The 24,746-nt window shown below is 39.8% G+C and overlaps 2 protein-coding genes across 3 annotated transcripts in view; both read right to left on the bottom strand.

Annotated features, from left to right (window-relative positions):
* Positions 1–5,057, bottom strand: part of LOC111862833 (THO complex subunit 5 homolog) — a 22,180-nt gene extending 17,123 nt beyond the window's left edge. Inside the window, exons 1-3 of the mRNA XM_023848562.2 lie at positions 4,953–5,057; positions 4,671–4,825; positions 2,048–2,412 (exon numbers count right to left, since the gene is read on the bottom strand). Of these exons, the coding sequence (XP_023704330.1) occupies positions 2,048–2,412; positions 4,671–4,784 (479 nt within the window). The 5' untranslated portion in view covers positions 4,785–4,825; positions 4,953–5,057. The remainder of the gene's footprint in view (positions 1–2,047; positions 2,413–4,670; positions 4,826–4,952) is intronic.
* A 3,312-nt stretch (positions 5,058–8,369) lies between these two features.
* LOC111862777 (putative gustatory receptor 28a) lies at positions 8,370–17,115 on the bottom strand. 2 transcript variants are annotated; one of them, XR_004512860.1, is made up of 4 exons: positions 16,981–17,115; positions 10,453–10,521; positions 10,070–10,159; positions 8,370–8,612 (listed from the first exon to the last, which is right to left on the bottom strand). XR_004512860.1 is itself a non-coding variant. In XM_023848445.2 (4 exons), the coding sequence occupies exons 1-4, from the start codon at positions 16,742–16,744 to the stop codon at positions 8,460–8,462; spliced, it is 1,332 nt and encodes a 443-aa protein (XP_023704213.2). In that variant the 5' UTR covers positions 16,745–16,974; the 3' UTR covers positions 8,370–8,459. The 2 variants fall into 2 exon arrangements, 1 of the variants encoding a protein (XP_023704213.2); XM_023848445.2 differs by lacking the exon at positions 16,981–17,115 and adding an exon at positions 15,725–16,974.
* Positions 17,116–24,746: the final 7,631 nt, after the last annotated feature.

The raw sequence follows: 24,746 nt of genomic DNA, 5'->3' as shown, positions 1-24,746 counted from the left end.
TAACTATTGCACAGTTAAAATATATTTGTAATCAGAGTTAAGAGCACACCAACACACATCACTTCACAAGAAGCTATTTTTCTTCCCATTCCTACCCAAAACACTGAACTGTGCTTCTACCTAGTGATACTCATAGAAAAAACTATTACGTCCATTACAGATATTTTACTTCCATTTGTGACCTACTTACTGACTCTCCCACATGTTGGTGATTGGGTTAATAAATACGCAGAATTAACTATTGCACAGTTAAAATATATTTGTAATCAGAGTTAAGAGCACACCAACACACATCACTTCACAAGAAGCTATTTTTCTTCCCATTCCTACCCAAAACACTGAACTGTGCTTCTACCTAGTGATACTCATAGAAAAAACTATTACGTCCATTACAGATATTTTACTTCCATTTGTGACCTACTTACTGACTCTCCCACATGTTGGTGATTGGGTTAATAAATACGCAGAATTAACTATTGCACAGTTAAAATATATTTGTAATCAGAGTTAAGAGCACACCAACACACATCACTTCACAAGAAGCTATTTTTCTTCCCATTCCTACCCAAAACACTGAACTGTGCTTCTACCTAGTGATACTCATAGAAAAAACTATTACGTCCATTACAGATATTTTACTTCCATTTGTGACCTACTTACTGACTCTCCCACATGTTGGTGATTGGGTTAATAAATACACACAGTTAACTATTGCATAGTTAAAATATATTTGTAATCAGAGTTAAGAGCATGCCAACACACATCACTTCACAAGAAGCTATTTTTCTTCCCGTTCCTACTCAAAACACTGAACAGCAAAAACCAAAGAATAATTCATACATGTTGCCAACTTTGAACTTGACCACTCATCACCTCATACTTTCAGATTCTTACTGAGGATGATACAGTAACTACTAAAATTCTGATGTTTTCTGTAACTGTTCCTACAGTCTGATGAAGATTGGATGGAGCAACCTGCTCTCTCTCTTCCATATTGCCCCATTTCTGAAATGCTGCAGGCTGTAGTTACATGGGTGGACCTCTAACAACTCATTCACGACTACTTTTCAACCTGATCCCATCCAAATAAGTTAGATGAAGACCACAGTTTGTTCACCATACACCTACCAAAGCATGGTAGTATTTTCTCAGTCACTGGCAAAACAGATGTTAGGCCACATTGACCTTCTGCATAATGGCCTATTCTTTAGGACTGATCAGGCATGCTAGTATAATGGAAAACAAACAATTCTGCCAACTGTGATGAAGTACATGTCAAGATACATATATGCAGGCTCCAATAGGCTACCTGCCTTAATATTGTTGTATGCATAGTGTCCTAATACTTTATGAAGTTACCATATATATAATGGTCCCCTGGTTCTACAGATATCTGTAGACTTTATAAACAGGTATGAACAAGGCTGGAAAGTTGTGCACCAGTTTGTAGTACATATATTTCACGGATGTGTTGTTCTCTGGAATTCTGCATACTTCATTGACCTTCAGTCTAATTTCTTACATATACACATACTTATCTCTTTTTGGAGACACACACACTCATGCTTACAAACATATACAGCTGCAAAGACAAGCACACTACTGACATCACACCGCAGTCATGAAATTATTTTCCTTGCATGTCATTAAATATTCTTAACACTGGGAAAAATTTCAAATAAACATTTTCTATGTTCATGATCCTCTCATTATGCCATTACTTTATGCCCTTTGTGCAGATAACGTGCAATATCAAGTGTGTTTATTCACATTCTCCAAAGCAGTACAAGAATCTCTACATGCCCCAATGTTCATGCTCGAACTCACTGACACAATCCACATCTAAACAAACAAACAAACAAACAAACATTTCTTTAAAAACATGCTGACTTGTTCAAATCTGAAATCAAGTCACAGTCTCGTTCAAAATGAAACAATTGAGGAAGAGCAAAATGAGAACAGAGAATACTATGCACAGTGGAGACATACAAAACAGGATGCAGAACATACAAATGAAGAGAACAGAGAATATGAGTTTCTCACTTACTTAAACTGCAGACACTTTGTAACCTCCTTCTTCAGATGTAAAATTTCATAAAGCAAATTTTGTAACTGGAGATGATAACTATCCACCTGTTGCTTCTCACGATTTAAAGTATCACGTGATGTTTTGGTGCGGAATTTTTCTAGACGATTTAACTTTTTCAACACAACAAACAACAATGAAGCCTGGATACGTTTTTCTGATATCTCTGCCAGTATCTGTTCATTGTTCACGCCTGTGTTTCTTGCCTTCAATTTAGCAATTTCTTCCATTAGTTTACGAATATCATCACATGTTTTACAAAACAGAGCCATGTCATTTTCAGGATCCCGGGCAGATGCCTCCGTTTCCTCAAACTCTATTACACTCTGAAATCGAGAACACACATTATTTATAGGCTTCTCATTTTCATTTCAGTAATGCACTGACCACTATTAACAGCCTGAGCCACAGAATTACAGTCTCCACTCACCTAAGGCAAGCTAACAAAAAGTGAATGTACTACTTCAGTCTCAATTGTTCAATTTAATTACGTTCCATAAATCCAGATACAGGCAGACACCATAGGATATGGAACAAGTCAAATACAATATAAATACAATGATCTCTCTATAATAACAGTCTAGTAGAAAAAATGAATAAGATTATAAATTACATAAATATAAGTTGATTGTACTAATGCATCACAATTTGAGCCTGTTAACAGAAACAATGTCGATAAGTACATCGCTAATAAGTAATAAGATTATAAATTATGTAGATATAAGTTGATTATACTTGTGCATCACAATTTGAGCCTGTTATCAAAAACAATGTCAATGAGTACATCGTTAACGGTTAAAGAATGTGCAAGTAAAAGTAAGTAAGAGTAAGCGGCCTCCGTAGTCTAGAGGTAACGTTCCCACCTCATGACTCGTAGTACGCGGGTTCAAATACCCGGCGGAGGTCATCGAATTTTTACGGGTGGAAAAATTCAGGGAACAAGTTCTCCAGGAGGGACTTTAAGCCGTGGGTCCCGTGTCATAACTTTACGGCACGTTAAAGAACCTCATATCTCCAAAGGAGGTCACTGAGCCAAATTAACGGACGTTTCCCGCCCAACAGATGGGGGAAGCATTATAGATACCTCTCAGCCAGTAGAGCCGGTCTCGCTGGCTGGGCGGTACTGATGGTAAGCACCAGTACCGGTAGCATATAGAGACTGGTAGAAATCATAGAGGGAATCACAATGGACCAATACTGGTCTCAGTGCATGGGGAAACCCACCCTCTCCAATAACTAACTAACTAACTAACTAACTAACTAAGTAAGAGTAAGTAAAAGTAAAAGCAATCTCCATTCATACATTCACACGCAATCCATAGATCCTCATAAGGGAGGCCTGTGAATACAGTAAAATACAGTAAATCTAAATATATTACATTCTGACTCATTATATCTTGTTATCAGCCTGTATACGTCTACTTTTGTGTTCCTAAGTGCCTGGGTTATATTTATTTATTATTAGCTTCTGTTTCATGAATTATTTCATACATAAGAAAGTGACGGACAAAAGTGAACACACACTTTAAGAACAAGTAGGGATGAGTATGTGAACTCACAATGGTCCACACACAGGTAACAATGAAATGAGGTTTCATGAAGCTGCCTCTCCAAAAGTGACAATACTGAAGTGAGACTATAAGTTGTTCAAGACAGGAACTGTCAAAAATAAGCTAAGGAGTAGAAGCCATCAACAAGAGAGGTAGAGCATGCAGAAGGCACTGTAAATATAATGAGATCATGGCATAATTCTTGCAGAAAAGATCATCCGAACTTAGAATCACAAAAGAAACAATGTGAAGACACATGAAAGTGGAGCCTGAGCTGAAGGCATTTACCAACATATTCAGTAATGACAACCTTTCAACCATATCTAACTGCTCTGGACATTTTAAGCAGGTATTCACCACTATCGCCAAGCACAGCAAACTAATCCCCCAACCTCCAGATCAATGTACCCCTTATCAAAATTAAGGAGCAAGAAAAGTTTGTGTGAAGAGTATGGAGAACCTCCAATATGACGAAGAACTGGAAACGAAACCACCACACATTATGATCTGTCAGGGAAGCATGTTTTTGGACCACCAAAATTATCTGGAAAATTACATAATGAGCAACATAATTTGCACTCCTTACCAAATACTGTATTAAGCTGATAAAATAAAGGTAGACGGGATTTGCAGGGCACATAACACACGTAGAGCAGAACACAAAAGAATACAAAGTTTTGGTGGGACAACCTGAATCAAAATGACCATTTGGAAGACCTAGGCATAGATGGGATGATTAAACCGTGTCTTGGATATATCCGATGGGTGCATGCAGATTGGATTCATCTGGTTCAGGTTATGGAAATGTGGTGCGACCTCCAACACGTCACAATGAACCTTCGGCTTCCACAATATGTTGTGTATTTAATGACGTGCTGAGAAACTATTAGCTTCCTGAGAACGGTGTTTCAGTCAGTTTATTGGATAAACGATGGAGCACATACCGATGTGACACACGTTTCACACATGAGTACTGAGCCTCTGCACGCTCTCTATAAAACGTACAGCTGTTTCTCCTCCCTAATTCAACAAACCTTATAAATATCGCGTTCGGGAACTTTTGCTGGACTTGTAGACGTACTGCTACTACCACCTTTCCGACGCTTTTTTACAGCATTCTCACGTTCTTGCACCGGTTCCTTCACCATGATGGTTTCCCAATATAACTTCTTTCAGCGTCGCTGCACAACTGCACCAAAGGATTATAACCAAGCACATACTGATGAGATTTTATACACTGCTATTTGTACAGGACACAGTTCAATATATCAAACCAAGGATTAGTACATCACAATCAAACACAACAAAATACATACCGGTACTTCTTCCACGAACTCTACGAAACAGATTACCTTCGACGCCTTCGCCTTTCGCCTACATATGCTACAGCGAAAAAGTAAAATTCCAGGCCTTACGAATGACACCGGAATCGACTTCACTCCCATCTGTGAACGGATTATGGATAGTACAGTGCACCCTATTAAGATAATTAGGAACCACGTTATGTGGACTTCGGCAACACATTCGCAAAGATGTCTACCTACTATTATGGTGTCACTTCCCGACCCCTATTTACGTTTAAAGAGTTGATCCTAAGAGTGTACATATTTAGGATTTTTCATTATGACTGGTGGGTGTGTACTAACATGCATACTGCTTCCATTTCCATGGTAGAATATGGAGGCAGTTTTTTCCACTAAACCGTACCCTCCTAAAATGACTACTGCTAACACTGAGAACAGTGGCATTCGAAATTTTTTTTTAGTGTGAGGCATCCTTGATGTGAATGAACTCCGACACATATGAGACCAATTTAATATATGATGCGGCAGTTTAAACGTAAAATTCGGTATAATCATGCAACGTATTATAGGTGTCTCTTGAACCTCCCTAATTCCTCCTTGCCATGGGGCCAAATCATGAATGTGGCTTTGACGTACTGTACCAGTGTGCGGGTTTCTGTAGCGCTATCGTCAGAGCTTGTTGTTTGAAGTGCATCATAAAGAAACTGACTACAACTGGCAAAAACAGTGTTCCCATTACAACATGAACACAGTAAGATAGATGGGAGCACTTTAAAATGTTGTAAGGAGTCAATGAAAAACGAAATGAATTCTGTTGACAGACCAATTTTTCCTCATGTGGCCCACACTGGAATAGGACATCAATGGCTGTGTGACTCTGCCCACCGTTCCTCACCTGCTAAAAGTTAGGTTTGATGACAGCTTTGTGTATACATACAGTGTGCCAACACAAAACTCATCACAAATGTCTGATGATGGAGACAGACACAGTCTTTGAAACGATGGACACTAACTCCATACTGACAGGGATAATCATCTGAGAAGACTTCATTGCATACTGCTACTGTGAAAGCTATAAATCATATAAGGCTGTAAGACATTTTACCTGTAATTGTTCCATTTCATCTGACAGTACAGTTTGGTCACCATATATTTCGGTTTTTACTTGAATCAGAACTGGTTTTATAGCAGCAGCACAGATTTTAAGAATGAAAGAAGACGATAAAAATGTTAGAGTGACGGCATAAGAGATGTTGCAAGTGTTTTATAGTATAACGTAAGTATAAATTCTTGTATTAGTCTTAAACTCATTTTCTATTTAAGCTGGTTTTTCAAACAGAAAACACAAAATTCTTTAACTGTCACCTGATCTGCTTGAAATCTTGCACAAACGTTCATTCTTATAGATTCTAGGGGATGTATGAAACGAACTTAATGTAAGATGAAAAATGTAAAAAATTATCACAAAACTAAGAAAATTAGCGAAGATGATATAGACAGTACTACCACATTCAAATGGCTACATCCTTTAAAATATAATATTAGGTTTAGGCTAAAGAAACTAAATTATGAATGAGCTTTATAATAAAAGTGGTTTTGAGTTATTATTGCAACATATAAATTCTTTGTAAAGTATGTTTTCAACTGTATTTAAACAACAAAATAAATAGCAATTGGTGGTGCTCAATCTATGCAAATTTTCCTGACATGTAGATGTAGCACCACTACTGCGAGCCACCTTGAAATCCAGTATTCTGTTCAACTTTCAAGGTAAAAAATTCTCTCATATTTGAGAAAGAAGCCAACACGTCTTGTAAAGAACATATAAAGTTGAAGTGTTTTACACATAGAAAGACTGACCCCTCCTTTGCTGGAGAGGGAGCTCCATTTTGAAACACATACAGGTCTAGATGAGAATAAAAATCTTGGTCATGTATCTTGAGGAGACTGAAGCCAGGAATGACTGTGCTGGCAAAGACCAACAGTAATTTAACTGTTCAAAAGACCAACTTAATATAACAGTCCCTGATGTACAGTGTTAAACTAATGTGAGTAAAGAGAATAATAGGATGTTCTGAAGTTGCTAAAATACATCCTGAAGAATGAAGTCAGACAGTATTGTTACAATTTAGGGGTGACTATAGACAGAGTATGGGTTGATGAATGGATTTATTGACCACTTATACACGCCACTCGAAACTACAAGTAATTACAGCACTATCACTAATCTTCACACCGTACAAATCACCACAGCACCTGCTAACTGCTAACCCTTCTTCAACCTGCAGATTCTTCATCAGTCGTTCCCTAGCAACGGCTTCTAACAGTGGAGATTCTTCAGCTTCACGTGCTCACGTCCTATCTTAGCAGCCTCTCGTGCAGAACTTAACTCTCAACTAACAACTGACTAACTCCTAGGCCGGCAGCCATTTCACCCCAACCCCTCCTCATAGACTGATTTTCAATTGGATTTCTCCAATTGTCTTCTTTAGAACCACTTTGCATGGACCGAGTAGAAAAGAACGTTTCCAACAGTAACTGTATTGTTGTGTTCATGTTTGTGTTTACTGATCCGTAGCCTAGAAATGGATTGCATAACACCATTGTTAATTTGCCTATTGCACAACAATGGCTGTGCACCCTACAGTATTAAAAAATTTGTCAAGAAATTTCTAAGGTGATAATTAAAATATTTTTCATGTATATCTTGAAGATAAGCCATTTATGTGGTTACTTACTTATGTGTCACTTTTAGAGCCTTGTGTGTGTATTGCAGTGTTATAATGTATTTAATGTATTTACTGACTTAGTGTAGGCAGTTGGTTTAAGATTGAAACATACATTAATATGTAATTGTAGCGGTTTCCTGCAGTATGTGGTTTATTTCCAGGATGTTTTCTTATTTTTGTAATGAATGTTGTTGGAAACAACAGATCATTGCTTCGCTTCCATACAGTTTTACTAATGTCTCACAAACAACACTAAGACAGGACTTAGTGCAGTTTGAAAAATGAATGTCTGCAATTTTAAAAACAAACACAAGAAACAGATTAATATTTCATTTAATATATTTACAGTCATTGAATGCACAACACAATGGACATTTTTCAGCCCTTTCATTTGCAATCAGTGTTCAGTGTTTTCTGTAAAATTAAGAATATAACTTTGTGCAATCTGGAAACTACTTTTTCAAGTTAGCATTGAGACTTATATGTATATAGGCCACACCATAGCTCAAGCAATTAGTCACTGGCTTCCCATTGTGACGGCCCGGGTTCGATCCCGGGTCTGGTCAAGTGGGATTTGTGGTGGACAAAGTGGCACTGGGGCAGGTTTTCTCCAAGTACTTCGGTTTCCCCTGCCAATCTTCATTCCACCAATTGGTCCACAATCACCCTCACCTATCATCTGGGGCTGGTACAATAGGCCAAAAGTGGCCGCAGTACAAGGGACTTAGTCCCACCCCACTAGCAATAAAAAATAATATGTATATTTATTCATGAGAGGCATAAAGTGCTGTTACTGGGGCAGTACTGTTGTCGTGAAGATTGTGGGAGTGGTTACACCCACCCAGTGTGTTCCGGCGATAGTGGTTCCATTTTGCTCAGATTTTGGGAGGGATAATCGAAACTGTATCAGGATCACCAGGTACGTTGTTACAGCACCAACAATCTGAAAAATGGTTCATTAATTGGTTAGCTACACTAGATACCAGACACTAAACAAACAGAGCCCCAAAATAAGAAAACAGTGTGAACTACCTTACCAAAAATGTTACTGGTGATGTTTTCTTCACAACAGGTGTAATGTCCATTATACCATAACTTCATTGTCAGAGAGGCTTGTGTGTCAGAATGACATGGCATAAATTCTGACAGAAGACCCTCTAAACAAGCAACTTCAGGATTTATGGGGGCACAGTACAGTTCCCTCTCAGGTCTTTTAATGACACTGTTGCATCTTGGTCTCAGTATGTGATGTACAGATGAATATGTAGACTAGCAAGTATGCTTAGGCATTATTCACTTCTCTTCTGGGGACTCTGTCCCTAGAGGGTTGTAAGCCCCAGGGAAAATTGACCAATGCAGGAAACTCTCCACTTTATGTAAGTGAGAAACAATGAGCTTCAATGGCACAAACATGCTGGTTTGGTTTTCGTGGTGTCTAGCTGCATGCTCATTATAGAGTTTATCTTTCTACACATTATAACCATCCTGGAGCTCCCCACAAATTAATGAGCTGCTCAGACAGAAGTGTATGACTTTTCTCCCATCTAGTTGGACACAGAGATTTGGTCCACAAACCAAATTGGCAAGCCTATAGTCCAAAATATTATGAATAAAGTTTACCAAAATTATAGCAGATGTGAGAAATGAACTCTGGCTTCAAGGAAGTTCTTGTTTGAACCTCTATGGGCCAAGCTCAATTAACTAATATTAAAAAATGTTGGCTTAAAACTCCATAACACAGCATGTTTCAACTACCAGTGTTTGAGAAAGGTGTGTTATTCATTGCATGAGCCAGACCAAACAAATAAACAGGCATCATGAACTATGCACGAATTTAAATTTCAGGTCAAACAGTACATACAGCTGCCATTGCTATATAAATGCTATATACCAACATCAACTTCTAATATTTCAGTTTATACAAATATCCTAAGTGTAGCTGGTTGAGGCACTATGTTGCAAGCCAGAAGGTCGCGGGATCAAGTCCTGATGAGGTCAATGGATTTTTTTCAATTGACCTAATCCTTCCAGCTGCATTATGGCCCTGGAGTTGACTCAGCCTCTAACAGAAATGAGCACCAGGAAGTAATTAAATAATTTTCCTGGGGAGTAAATGGTGGCCGGTGCGTAAGGCTGACAACCTTACCACCATCTTTGAGCCGATTGTCTAGATAATGTGGGACCCTCAATGTCTGACAACCCTATGGGCCTCCATGGCCTGTTACAGGGATAGCTTTATTTTACTTTCACTTTTTTTTTTGTAGGTGTAGTAACCGAATCATGGAGGTATGAATATTTATCAGATAAGCAATTTGGGTGATTTGGCTTAGAAAACAATTAACCACTCAGTCCGAGAACACTGTTGTCACTTGTTGCATGCAGCTAATGACAGTGCCTTACCGAGTAGAGAAGTGTGAAATCTAGGGGGAAGAATCCACAGGCTGTGAACTTGACCTTTCGATGTAACAACTGGAGTGAGAACAGACGGAGCTGAAATAAATGAAGATGCTATTCCAGAAATATGACCAGGACTGTATACTGAATAACTCTTGCAATTTATTAATAGGCTACTTATGAAAATGCTAAAAATTAACAAGACGTTTATTATGACTAGAATAGTAACCTTTTAAAGTAGTTTTGTGTAATAATATTTCAAAATTTGGTTTCACCTCACAGGAAACACATTGCAACTTTGCTACAAAGGTAAACTGATACTATAGTCTATGTGACTGATTGGAAGAGGTAAGTGAATTTGATATCATACCACATGAGACAATACGTACCTCCTCTCTGAGACCAGAGTCTCGCGTCTTGGTGATCAGTTTGTGCACCAGAACTGCGGTGTGATTTGCCTGGAATTGAAAGTATACACATTATAAGGTGTATCAGCAAATGTCTGATTTCTGAGGAGCGGTTAGAAATAAATACAGTAGTGAGAAAAACGATAAAATATATATATAAAATAATAATTCTGGAGTGGTAGTTCCATTTTCTTCAAATATCGTAAAAACTCAAGAATTAAGGAGACGTGTGAGGGGCATGGTATGTGTGCCTTATTTTTCTTTACAACTTTTGTTTGATGAATTTGTCGTTCCATTAAATGCTAAGGAGTTATTCTCTAGAAGTGTATAGAAATGCATGTAGTCCTTAAAGTAAAGAGTTCATTATCGGTACTGTATTTATCAGAACTGCAAAATGTTGATGAATGTTAGAAAAAAGAAATTGATTGTCTTTTTCATGGAAATCCCCTAAAAGTTCTCAAGTTGTTACATTCAGAGAGAAACTGATAGGTGTATTTTTTAACTTTTCGTTGAGAAAGAGTCAGAAATACTAACATCACTAACAGTGAAAGAAGGACTCAGGGGAAAGAGAAGCTGTGGATCTCCGTTGCACATCATGACTTGGAAGAAACGGTGTAGTTGTAGGTCTGGTATCTGGGACCCAACTTGAGAGGTCTCTCTCTTGCGAGTCCCAAAAATTCATCCTCTTCTTTAGGACCAGAGCAGGTCTGTGAATGGTATGGTGGGAAAGAAGAAAGGTCAAAGAAAGGGATGAGAATTAAAGGACTGAGAGCATTGAAAGAATAAAAAAGTAATATAGAAAGAAGAATTCAAAAAACAATCCAAATAAAAGGTGAAAGAGGAAAGAAAACAAAAGAAAAGAAACAAGATTTGTATCACCTACGACAACAGGATCGAACAGTGGTAATTGTTGTCAGGACTGCCAGGAGCCTCATTCGGTCTGAGTGTTGCCTGACTCGGTATTAATCATCCCCATGGAAGAGAACATCAACGTGAGCGGCCTGTCAAATGTTACTTTATCAAATTAATATAGATCATGTTTGTGAGCACTACCAGACTTGTTCATTACATTGTAAATTATTTGTGTGGCTCTAGTTTAATGAAGAATTTATGGCTCAAGCGGAAATGCTTCAGACTTTTATTCAGGAGAAAATCCGGTCGAAACTTGGCCCAGACAAATGGCGGAGCTTGTATCTTAAACCGCGGTAGCCTGAATAACATTCTGAAAAATGAAATAAACTGTTATTTTTGTTATTCAGTGATACCTCACATATTGGCAGGAGAAGGGATTGGAAAATAAATTGTCTTTCAACTACAGCCACACGTTACATGGTTGTTAACCATTTCCCTACGGCTTTCTTTTGCCTTTTCTGGCTGCAGGCACAGGCACGACTGTCAAGCGGACATTCTCTGATCTGAAGAAGGCCCAGACTTAACTTATGAAGCATACAGATTCATGAGAGTGTCACCAAGTTATCAATAATGGCACGTGAGAAGAAAATTATCCAGCAATTAGAAAAATGTCCACATGCCTATGAGTTTGTGAGAGATGTTTTCACTGGGGGGGGATCATCGTATGGAGCACAAGAACAATGTACAATGAAACAGGTAACCTGAGTGAGTTCGAGCTTGGATGATAAGCCAAGCCTAGAGTATGGCCTTTTTTGTAGAAGTTCGTAAAGTAAAGCTGTCCCTGTGCTTAACTAATTCAGCACTATGCAATGAAGGCGTATGGGGGAGTGGATGTATAAATCCACATTTTCTTGACCTCGGCACTAGTTGGAGGTGAGCGGCCAGCTTCACGCCCCTACCGCTTTACGCCCGAGGAAAGAACCCTTGGTATCCATTGGATAGGGGGTTGAGCAACCCCAGATCCGGTCTGGACACCCTGGAGAAGTAAAAATTCTTGCCCCCACCGGAACTCGAACTCCGACCCCATACCGCTATACCGGCTACGCTATCCCAGCTCACGTAGATGTTCGTATGAGTGAAATTTCGTAACGCCGATATTCGTAAAGCTAGGACTATCCGTATATAAATTTAATAAACGGAGGTTTACTTATTTTAGTTTTGAAATAAATGGCCCGCGAATCCATGGCTCTCCAACTCGACCAGGTCGAAATAACAGAGACCAAAAGCGAGTATAAATATGTCTGTACTAATTCCGCATTGTAGCCTCCAGTTGTGTATGGTTTAACTATCATGTTCTATTTCCGTCTTTTGCGCTACTCTGAGTTTGCGGTTTTAAGTGTCCATTCAGTCTGCCATTTTGTTTCCATTAACACTGCATAATATACTTTTTCTAATAAATAGGCATCATCCGTTTGGCACTATATTGTAAGTTTGTGCGTTATATTGCTCGCGGTACTTGTCAACGCAATTTAGATTTAAATTGAAAAGTGTAGCAGGATCCAAGTTACAGTTAATATCATGACCTCTGCCTTTCTCATACCGTTGGTATTAATGTGATATTTGTTTCTGTTCCTTCCTATTGTTACTTTTCATGTGGCACAACCAACAACCAGCGATAATCGCTAGAAAACAACAGTAAAAAAGCAGCATCAAACATCACACTAATGAACAGCTACGGCCCGAAAAAGTATAGGGCACTATATTAATCATAACGGTCGAATCTATTACACTCTTATCTCTAAATTTTAATTACATTGCCAGCTGCCACGATCAATACAACGCAATATAACACAGCAGTAGCATGTAGACATATCTGGTGTCCCTCTTCCACAGGCTGTTTAATGACGCATTCATTATCGAGACTATATACCGTTGGATTGTATGAAGATAGATCAATAATAAAAAAAGGTAAGAAGAAGTTGTCCCTGTGCTTAACTAATTAAGCACTACGCCATGAAGGAGTATGTGGGAGTGGATGTAAGGTGTACACTTTCTTGACCTCGGCACTAGCTAGAGGTGAGTGGTCAGCTTCACGCTCTGTCTGGACGACGTGGAGAAGAGAAAATCCTTGACCCTAACGGGGATTCGAATTCCGACCCGTCCAGCCCGTAGCCAGTCGTCGAGTCGACCCCAGGGTAATAGTGCGGCCGGAAGGATTAGGTCAAATTGAAAAAAATCCCATGACCTCATCGGGACTTGAACCCGCGACCTTCCAGCTTGTAGCATAGTGCCTCAACCAACCAGTAAAGTTAAGTGCCATCTACTGTGGTTAGCGTGTTGAAATTTAAAGTAAAACATTATTATTTATTAAACAGGAAAACAAAGAGAAAATGAGTGGGTACAAAAATTACGAGTAAATAGGAAAGACAGAGACGGAAAAGTAAGGAGTGACGCATAAGTGTGTCAGCCTCAGTGTACACTGAATTTAAATGGCGTGTCAAAAGGAAGGAAGTGGAAATCATGTTGAAAGGGTAAAGGGTCGATCAATATATTACATTAACAGACAAAGCAATTTTCTCCTTTGCATTAGACCATACATTCATCATAATAAAGCAACATACATTGTATTTGCTTGTCTTGTGAAGTACTAAATCTTATAAAAAGAGAGTAACTATCCCAGTAGAGGGTTGTGGAGTCCCATAGGGATGTGTGACGTCAAGGTTCCCAAATTTTCTAGTCAATCGGCTCACAGATGACAAATCAGTACTAACCTAGAAAACTGTTACTTTGCGCTCCACATTTTCGAAACACACACTGACCGACAAGACCGAACAGACTGTGTAGCTGTTCTAGATTTGTGTTCGAGAGTTTTCGGTTAGAATGTCGCCTAGGACACCGTCTGTACCGAAAATTGTCGCTGGTTTTCTCAGTTCCAACGGGCAGGAACTATAACCGAATTCTTTTTACAGCCGGACTTTCAACTGAACACTCGTAACTAACATTTTCTTCACAGTCTCCCATACAGAACTGGAGTCAGTGATTGAGATTAGCTCTTGCTAAGGGGCCCAACTGAGGTGTCTTTCCTCCTCACCTGAAGACGGAAACAGATCCAGTTTCCGAAACGTCGTATTTTCTATTTCTTTGAATTCCCGAAGATGGAAAAAAGTCCAAAATCCCAGTAATTCTGTGACCCTCAATCAAATCTGCACGGGGACAACTTCACGTAGCCACAGAATCTTCCAGAAGGAGGCCATATGGAAAACTTACGTGAAACTGGAAGGAAGAAATGGGATGTGAGGGTCAACTGGTATGAAGTCGTTGATGACGGTATCAAATGGCAATAATGTACAGTCTGGTTCCATAAGAGACTAGGGGTTACCTGACCAACCAAAAAACTAGAATTCTTTTAAGAAGGACTTTTCAGAGTATAACTACTTTTTTTTTATTGCTAGTGGGGTGGGACTAAGTCCCTTATACTGCGGCCACTTCTGGCCTATTGTAACAGCCCCAGATGATAGGTGAGGGTGATTGTTGGGTAATTGGTGGAATGAAGATTGGCAGGGGAAATCGAAGTATTCGGAGAAAACCTGCCCCAGCGCCACTTTGTTCACCACAACTCCCACTTGACCAGACCCGGGATCGAACCTGGGCCCCCGCGGTGGGAAGCCAGCGACTAACCGCTTGAGCTATGGCGCGGCCAGTATAACTACTTACGCGGCAGCATGGTTTGTCGAGGCACTATGCTACAATCTGGAAGGTCGCGGTTACGAGCCCCAGTGAGTGGATTTTTTAAAATGACGTAATCCTTCCAGCCATGGGGTCAACTAAGCCTCTAACAGGAATTTCCCTGGGGGGGGGGAAGGCAGCCGGCGCGTAAGGCTGATAACCTTACCGCCATCTGTGAGCCGATTGTCTAGAGAAAATATGGGAGCCTCGACGTCTCACAACCCTATCGGCCTTCACGGCCAGTTACAGGGATAACTTTACCTTTCATTAATTACATTATATATTCTGAAGTTGGGGGCACGTGGTAGCGTAGTTGGTTGAGGCACTATGCTACAATCCTGAAAGTCGCGGGTTCAAGTCCCGATGAGGTCATTGGATTTTTTCAATTGACCTAATCCTTCCAGTCGCACTATGGCCCTGGGGTTGACTCAAGCCTCTAACAGAAATTAAAACCAGGAATTAATTAAATAATTTTCCTGGGGAGTAAAGCGCGGCCGGCGCGTAAGGCTGACAACCTTACCGCCATCTTTGAGCTGATTGTCTAGATAATGTGGGGACCTCAACATCTCAGAACCCTATGGGCCTTCATGGCCTGGTACAGGGGTAGCTTTACTTTTTACTTTTACTCTGAAGTTGGAATACACCAAGCAGAATAAAGAAATAAGGGCCAACTTACTTGCTGGATAGTCGAGCTGCTGTAGTAGACTAGCCACACAAGCTTGATGGCGTAGTGCAGGAACCACATGTAATTAGAATACGGTGACCCCAGACCACACGTCTTAGAATGGTTCGTGAACAAGTGAATGATAATGAAATAAAGATTGTGGGTAAGACAAATGAACGTCTTAGCCGAGGTGTACAACAACAGGAAAGAATAAACAGAGTTCAGTTTTTCTGAGGTTGCACAGAGGGAGTCCTGAATATCTCGTAAGAAAACCACTTTAGTGTCACGGAATTCACTGCCGGAAGTGTCAGCACCATTGTTTCGCAGCTTCTCGTAAGCAGAGCTGACGAATACTGGAGCAGTACTGTTCAATGGTGAAGTTTTGGGACAAGAACATGTATCGTCCTTGTTCCCTTTTACTCTTCCAAGATCACGGACAGAGTTATTCAGGTCTGAAATTAGTTGTTTCAAAAGCATTAAGAAACAAACGATCTGAAATTCAACGAGAAAGGAGGCAAAACTTAGAATAATGAAAGTTATATACGACATCGAAGGTGGGTCTTGAATGCGAGCTAGCACATCAGACACAAAGCAGCTTATGACACTGAGGAGACTGATGAAGAGGTGGGAAAGGAGAATTCGACAGATTCTCTTCCAGACACACACACATGAACGCTTAAGAGAGGCGTTCAGACTGGCCAACTGATTAGCGATATGAACTATTTTGTGTCGCTTCAACAGACACACAAAAGCCGACAGGACGAACTGAATGATGGTCCCAAAGGTTATGACCCGTCCACTGACACTGCAAATCGATACCCCTTTTAAGATATACCAGAAGCTGGGCTGATACATGACCAGGAAAGACGAAACTATGATAAAGACGACACTGTACAGAACGTCGATGAAAGAAGTTCGAAGCAGGCGAGAACCCAGTTTTCCAGACACAGAGTATGGTGCTAGCCCAAAACATTTGATAAACAGAATTACTGGCTTGAAGACGGTGAATGTGTCGGCTGTAACAGCGGACATCCTTCGGCAACAAAAACAGAGCTACGTCTGCCAAGTCCTGCGGGTGTGACAGGGCTGCCAGGGGCTACGTCAATATGAACACCGGAGCGCAACGTGGGCACAGACCCAATGGCATTACTCTGGAAGTGGTTACTAAGTTCTTCTTTCCCCCGTTACTTTTGACTCGGTTCTTTTATATCCTGGAACCGCTGAAGCCATTTCCTTTGCTCAAGATATAACCAATCAATTTTTCTTACCCCTCACATTCTTCTCTTGTGTCTTAGAGGGCGAGGTTGCTGTTGACGTAAGACACTTAGTGCGAGGGGTTTAATGAGTCGAACCAGTTCAACTACGTGAATTGTGTCTCACAATGCATTGTAATTCCACTGCCTTCTGCCACGCAAGCTGAAATTTAATTTTCATATGATGAGTTAAAGGATTGCCACAGGCCGCGCCATAACTCAAGCGGTTAATCGCTGGTTTTCCACGGCGGCGGCCCGGGTTCAAACCCGGGTCTGGTCAAGTGGGATTTGTGTTGGACAAAGTGGCGCTGGGGTAGGTTTTCTCCGAGTACTTCGGTTTCCCCTGTCAATCTTCATTCCACCAAATTCTCCGTCATCATAATCACCCGGGACAAGTACAATAGGCCAGTCAGTGGCCGCCGTGCCGAGTTGACCCAGTTGGGCTCCAACCCCCACTATGCGAAGCGAATTAAAAGAATAATAAAAGATTACCATCGGCAAAGAACACCCAAAGCAGAAAACAGAATTTTGTTTTGAGTGCAGTGTTTAAGACACACAAGCTTACAGTATATACAACACAATTCAAAATGTTCTGAATTTATCCAAAGCAAACCAGTTTTAACATATACATATACTATTAAAACTTAAGCATTTCAATTAGTAATGATTAATTAATCTAAATCTATATTTATTTATTTATTTATTCAATTATTTACAAATACAGTAAAATAGGTTGAGTTTCAGTCTTACAAGCTTAACACAATTGTTAAGTCAGTCATCAGTTATTTGGATGATAGAAGAGAATGTTATGCTGCACAGACACAGATTTGAGCTTCTGGACGACCTCGCATCCGTAAACGTTCAGCATCTTCACAGTAAAGCACTTTGCCTACAAAGACCATAGCCACATGGTCTGTAGCCTCTCGCTATGTTGGCACGTTCGGAATTTCAAATTATTTATTTGAATATAGAAACCTCCAAGTACTAAGTCTTGCAAATAATCTTAAATCACGATATTTTTAATCTCTTCTTAACACAAATAAATTTTGTGCTGTTACCAGCTGTAAGACTTTTTTTAAAGAAGCGAGACAGAAATGTGGTTTCCATTTCCAGGGCCTAGNTTAACCGTTATATTTCTAATTTTAAATTTTTATTATCTAAGGATTTTGCAGTTTTACCACTTTTACCAAAAATTAATACAGGTGTTTATGCATTTCAATAATTTCAATACACAATAAGGATCCTTGTTTGAAGAGTTAGATGATAATTACTTTCAATTCATCAGCTCATACTGGAACGTTGTACGCCTGATGATGACCCGGTATAAAAAAAAAAAGAAAAGCTATCCCTGTAACAGGCCGTGAAGGCTGGTAGTGTTCTGAGACAATGAGGGGCCCACATTTTCTCTAGACAATCGGCTCACAAATGGCAGCACGTTTGTCAGCCTCACGCGACGGTGGTCCTTTGCCCCCCAGGAAGATTCCTGGTACTCATTTCTGTTAGAGGTTGAGTCAACCCCAGGTCCGTATTGCGGCTGGAAGGATTGGGTCAGTTGAAAAAATCCACCTCATCGGGACTCGAAACGTTAATAATCATTATTACTGTTGCACATTTCATACATTGAATATAAAAATGTCATATAATACAACATATTAATGAATCATTTAAAGTTAAATTGTCCCGTGCTTAATTAGTTAAGCTTTATGCACAAAAGACATGGAAGAGTGTAGGTATAGCTCCATCATTTTTGACCTCGACACACCCTGGAAGTGAGTAGGCAGCTTCACGCCCCTGGTAACTTAATTTGTCGATCGTTTATAACCCGCAACTACAAATAAATCTAAGATTCTCACCGGCACAGAACCACGACCGCTTCCTTCCAAATAATTTCCAATTCAAACTTTATTGGTCAGATTTCAAACAGAAAATGCTGTACAGAATATTTTAACAATATTTTAATCTGCTTTGTACAACGTAATGCAAAAGTGAGATACATGTGTGTACATGTTATGTTTTCATGTATTTTGCACATTACTGAGAGTAAGTTAAGTAACTTTTCGGGACACTTTCCTATTGGGCCACAGGCTGGGCACTCACAAGGAGGACTTTTGCCTCGTTAGATATTCACCAGGGTTGAATGTTATTTTATTGATTTTATATGACCATATGAAAAAGTGTCCGCCGTATGGTACTGGGTTAATTCACAGCTTCTAAACATGTGACAATGCCAGATTTCATGGGCCGCTCACTTATGTTGTGAAATTATTTACAGAGTGAAGATTTGCAGAGCATAAAAGAAGCTATGCTTCGAAATGTGGAATTGGATTCATCGTACTCAGATGCTTCCTCTTCACGTGAAGAGGACGAGGTAGATGAAGGTCAAATTCACGAGGACAATATCATAGCAACTGGAATGGCTCAAGAAATAGAGGCCATAAAGTGGGAGAGGGATGCCCTAAAACGAGAAATAGAAGAACTTCAAGACCACTGTAGGGGTATTTGGCCACTGAAAGCTCATGCCTACGAAGTCGCAGGAGAGAGAAAATTCCTTACATTAGAAGTAGAACTCAAAGCAGAGATTACAGAAAACATAATGGAGGAGAGACAAGTTCTGAGGCTTCAAACAGAGGAGCTCAGAGACCAAATTAAATCACCTTATAAACGCGCCTTAAACAACGCTAGAGGTGCCTTAAAACTTGCAACACAAAATCTCCTTGACCAGCGTAAGGCCGCTGCAAAATTGGAAGAGCAACTAAACCGTGCAAGAAAGTGATATGAAGACATCACAACAGAGAGAGAATCTGCAAAATTAAAATGCCAAAAGTCAGAAGCGGATTGTAAGGACATGAGAAAGAATGTGGAGGCCCTCAAAGCTGAAAGAGGAAAACTCTTAGCTCAGAATGAAGATCTTCTGGAAAACTAATTAAGAGCAGCGAGACTGCTTTGCGAAAACTTGAAAAAAGAGAGACATTTACAAATTAGAAGCACCAGGGACAGCAGGGAATAGAGTGGCCACGAGCGAGGATAAAAATTTCCTCAAAGTTGCAGCAAAAAGTCTCGGAATTCAAACCTATGACACTGCCCTATACGAAGAGCAATTACAGTGTGCAAGAGAAGGATGCGCCAGCATAGAAACAGAGAGAGACTCTCTGATACACGAAGTCCAACACATGGAAACGGACAGAGAGGACACAGAGGAGGACCTTCACGATACGGCTTTACAGGAAGAGCAATTAAACGTTGTAAACAAAACTTGCTACAACCATGCAAAAAATAAAGACTCTTCGGTAATGGAAGTTCAACATATGGGAACAGATATTAAGGCCACAGAAGAGGACCTCAATGGCACCCAGCTGCAAGAAGAGCAGTTAAACGTTGAAGGAGACGACTTATACAACTTCGCGAATGAGAAGGTCTTTTTAATACTCGAAACTCAAAACTTGTTAACGGATAGACAGGCCACAGAAGATGAAGTCGACGACGATGAGCTACAGGAAGAGCAGTTCGACATTATAAGAGAAGACTGCTACAACATCGTAAAAGAGCTCGAATCCCTAATCATCGAATGTGATTCCATGGGAACCAGTAGCGAGACCACAGAAGAGGAAGTCGACGACGACGAGCTACAGGAAAAGCAGTTCGACATTATAAGGGAAGACTGCTACAACATCGTAAAAGAGCTCGAATCTGATTCCATGGGAACCAATAGCGAGACCACAGAAGAGGAAGTCGACGACGATGAGCTACAGGAAGAGCAGTTCGACATTATAAGGGAAGATTGCTACAACATAGTAAAAGAGCTCGAATACCTAACCTCGAATCTGATTCCATGGGAAGATTGAGGAGACAGTGGCCGTCTGACCTACCACAACCCGCAGATGACGAAGATTAAAACCATCACCATTCCTCTACAGGGCCTGTCAGACTATCATCAGTGGATACTTATCTACTCGAGACACCTACTTAGAACAAATTTACTTCTTTCTCCATATTGCTGAGAGTAGACTGTAAATACGCTATTAATGAAATAAGAAATAAAACTCTTGCTATCTGTTTCAACAATAATGCTGTTGTTATTTTCTTTCGCTCGGATACTGATTTCCTTTGATAATTGGTTATTATATCGTTGTGGGGTTACTGGGTTTTCTTCAACAACGATACTGTTATTCTGTCGTTGCGTCGATACTGACTTCCTTCAACAATAATGCTCTTATTCTCTCGTTGCGTGGATACTGAATTCCTTCGACAATAATACTATTAGGTCCGACCGGTGTATAAATTTTCCTCAACTTTCAATACAGAAGCCAATTTATATCAAGGTGAACAGAGATAATCTAATTCAGCAGCGATGGGAGGCAATTTATCTCGTGAAAATTATCGAGATTATCCAGGAAATGAGGAGGTAAGTGAAAACTAAAGAAGACAGCAACTTGAAAAGTATTTCGATAACGTTAACCAAACTGAGAGAGTGACAGATCTCAGAAGCTCGCAAGTCCTGCACTTGATAATACGTATATAAATGTACTATCTCAAAAGACCAATATTTACATGCAAATCTTAACCAGCTCCATACTGTACAGCACTTTATTGCACTGTAGCTGCATATTTCGACCTCGATGTGAGCATCATCAAGCCATCATTGTCCACTTAGGATATACATTTTGTTTGTTTACTGGCTGTGACAGAGAATCCTCCTTTAAATATTAATAATCCGATTTAACTTTAAAAAATGTAATATAGTAAGTACAAACTCCGTAAAAATTTACTAGGTCATGATTACATGACCTATCCCATGTAGAGAGATTCCGATCGCTTATACCGGTATAAAATCTAGGCCAACACGTAGCGGTTAAAGAGTCTTACCACAAAAAACAGAATTTATCATTCATGTCTTAATCTTTCGTTTTAATTTTAACCGTTATATTTCTAATTTTAAATTTTTATTATCTAAGGATTTTGCAGTTTTACCACTTTTACCAAAAATTAATACAGGTGTTTATGCATTTCAATAATTTCAATACACAATAAGGATCCTTGTTTGAAGAGTTAGATGATAATTACTTTCAATTCATCAGCTCATACTGGAACGTTGTACGCCTGATGATGACCCGGTATAAAAAAAAAAAGTAAAGCTATCCCTGTAACAGGCCGTGAAGGCTGGTAGTGTTCTGAGACAATGAGGGGCCCACATTTTCTCTAGACAATCGGCTCACAAATGGCAGCACGTTTGTCAGCCTCACGCGACGGTGGTCCTTTGCCCCCCAGGAAGATTCCTGGTACTCATTTCTGTTAGAGGTTGAGTCAACCCCAGGTCCGTATTGCGGCTGGAAGGATTGGGTCAGTTGAAAAAATCCACCTCATCGGGACTCGAAACGTTAATAATCATTATTACTGTTGCACATTTCATACATTGAATATAAAAATGTCATATAATACAACATATTAATGAATCATTTAAAGTTAAATTGTCCCGTGCTTAATTAATTAAGCTTTATGCATTAAAGGCATGGAAGAGTGTAGGTATAGCTCCATCATTTTTGACCTCGACACACCCTGGAAGTGAGTAGGCAGCTTCACGCCCCTGGTAACTTAATTTGTCGATCGTTTATAACCCGCAACTACAAATAAATCTAAGATTCTCACCGGCACAGAACCACGACCGCTTCCTTCCAAATAATTTCCAATTCAAACTTTATTGGTCAGATTTCAAACAGAAAATGCTGTACAGAATATTTTAACAATATTTTAATCTGCTTTGTACAACGTAATGCAAAAGTGAGATACATGTGTGTACATGTTATGTTTTCATGTATTTTGCACATTACTGAGAGTAAGTTAAGTAACTTTTCGGGACACTTTCCTATTGGGCCACAGGCTGGGCACTCACAAGGAGGACTTTTGCCTCGTTAGATATTCACCAGGGTTGAATGTTATTTTATTGATTTTATATGACCATATGAAAAAGTGTCCGCCGTATGGTACTGGGTTAATTCACAGCTTCTAAACATGTGACAATGCCAGATTTCATGGGCCGCTCACTTATGTTGTGAAATTATTTACAGAGTGAAGATTTGCAGAGCATAAAAGAAGCTATGCTTCGAAATATGGAATTGGATTCATCGTACTCAGATGCTTCCTCTTCACGTGAAGAGGACGAGGTAGATGAAGGTCAAATTCACGAGGACAATATCATAGCAACAGGAATGGCTCAAGAAATAGAGGCCATAAAGTGGGAGAGGGATGCCCTAAAACGAGAAATAGAAGAACTTCAAGACCACTGTAGGGGTATTTGGCCACTGAAAGCTCATGCCTACGAAGTCGCAGGAGAGAGAAAATTCCTTACATTAGAAGTAGAACTCAAAGCAGAGATTACAGAAAACATAATGGAGGAGAGACAAGTTCTGAGGCTTCAAACAGAGGAGCTCAGAGACCAAATTAAATCACCTTATAAACGCGCCTTAAACAACGCTAGAGGTGCCTTAAAACTTGCAACACAAAATCTCCTTGACCAGCGTAAGGCCGCTGCAAAATTGGAAGAGCAACTAAACCGTGCAAGAAAGTGATATGAAGACATCACAACAGAGAGAGAATCTGCAAAATTAAAATGCCAAAAGTCAGAAGCGGATTGTAAGGACATGAGAAAGAATGTGGAGGCCCTCAAAGCTGAAAGAGGAAAACTCTTAGCTCAGAATGAAGATCTTCTGGAAAACCAATTAAGAGCAGCGAGACTGCTTTGCGAAAACTTGAAAAAAGAGAGACATTTACAAATTAGAAGCACCAGGGACAGCAGGGAATAGAGTGGCCACGAGCGAGGATAAAAATTTCCTCAAAGTTGCAGCAAAAAGTCTCGGAATTCAAACCTATGACACTGCCCTATACGAAGAGCAATTACAGTGTGCAAGAGAAGGACGCGCCAGCATAGAAACAGAGAGAGACTCTCTGATACACGAAGTCCAACACATGGAAACGGACAGAGAGGACACAGAGGAGGACCTTGACGATACGGCTTTACAGGAAGAGCAATTAAACGTTGTAAACAAAACTTGCTACAACCATGCAAAAGATAAAGACTCTTCGGTAATGGAAGTTCAACATATGGGAACAGATATTAAGGCCACAGAAGAGGACCTCAATGGCACCCAGCTGCAAGAAGAGCAGTTAAACTTTGAAGGAGACAACTTATACAACTTCGCGAATGAGAAGGTCTTTTTAATACTCGAAACTCAAAACTTGTTAACGGATAGACAGGCCACAGAAGATGAAGTCGACGACGATGAGCTACAGGAAGAGCAGTTTGACATTATAAGAGAAGACTGCTACAACATCGTAAAAGAGCTCGAATACCTAACCTCAAATCTGATTCCATGAGAAGATTGAGGAGGCAGTGGCCGTCTGACCTACAATAAGTGGCCCGGTGGGCGACTTTTGTCTCNATGAGTGTATGCACTGCAAGACGGTTTAAATAAATCATGGACTTTTGTCTCCTCGTAGCCATTGAAACATTTGAGAAAGGTGCTTCAATAAAAGTGAAAATAAATAACTAAATAATGCAAAATTATGTATTGCATTTTTGGCAAACATCCGTTTTTGGAAGTATAAGTGGGATAGTAGTTAACATTCTTAGTGACATGTATTCCATGATAGTGTGATCTGCTTTTCAAACATTTTTAATTACCCTAAAAACATTTGACATATCCTACATAACTTGTGTATTGATAAGTTTGTATTGTAGCATCCTGTTGCACTCTTCAATTTTATTATAAATCTTATTTTACAGTCTT

This window comes from Cryptotermes secundus, unplaced genomic scaffold (genome assembly GCF_002891405.2).
Source record: "Cryptotermes secundus unplaced genomic scaffold, Csec_1.0 scaffold1105, whole genome shotgun sequence".
Taxonomy (NCBI): Eukaryota; Metazoa; Arthropoda; class Insecta; order Blattodea; family Kalotermitidae; genus Cryptotermes; species Cryptotermes secundus.
Note: the sequence above shows the minus strand (reverse complement) of the source record. Positions and strands in the feature narration are given on the sequence as shown.

Excerpts from the sequence above, each read along its gene's own strand:
- LOC111862777 (XM_023848445.2), bottom strand. The coding sequence starts at position 16,744 with ATGTCCGCTGTTACAGCCGACACATTCACCGTCTTCAAGCCAGTAATT. Across the intron at positions 10,160-10,452 it reads ACTCTGGTCTCAGAGAGGAG|CTCCGTCTGTTCTCACTCCA; the intron begins GTACGTATTGTC and ends CATTTATTTCAG. Across the intron at positions 8,613-10,069 it reads ATTTCACACTTCTCTACTCG|ATTGTTGGTGCTGTAACAAC; the intron begins GTAAGGCACTGT and ends ACCATTTTTCAG.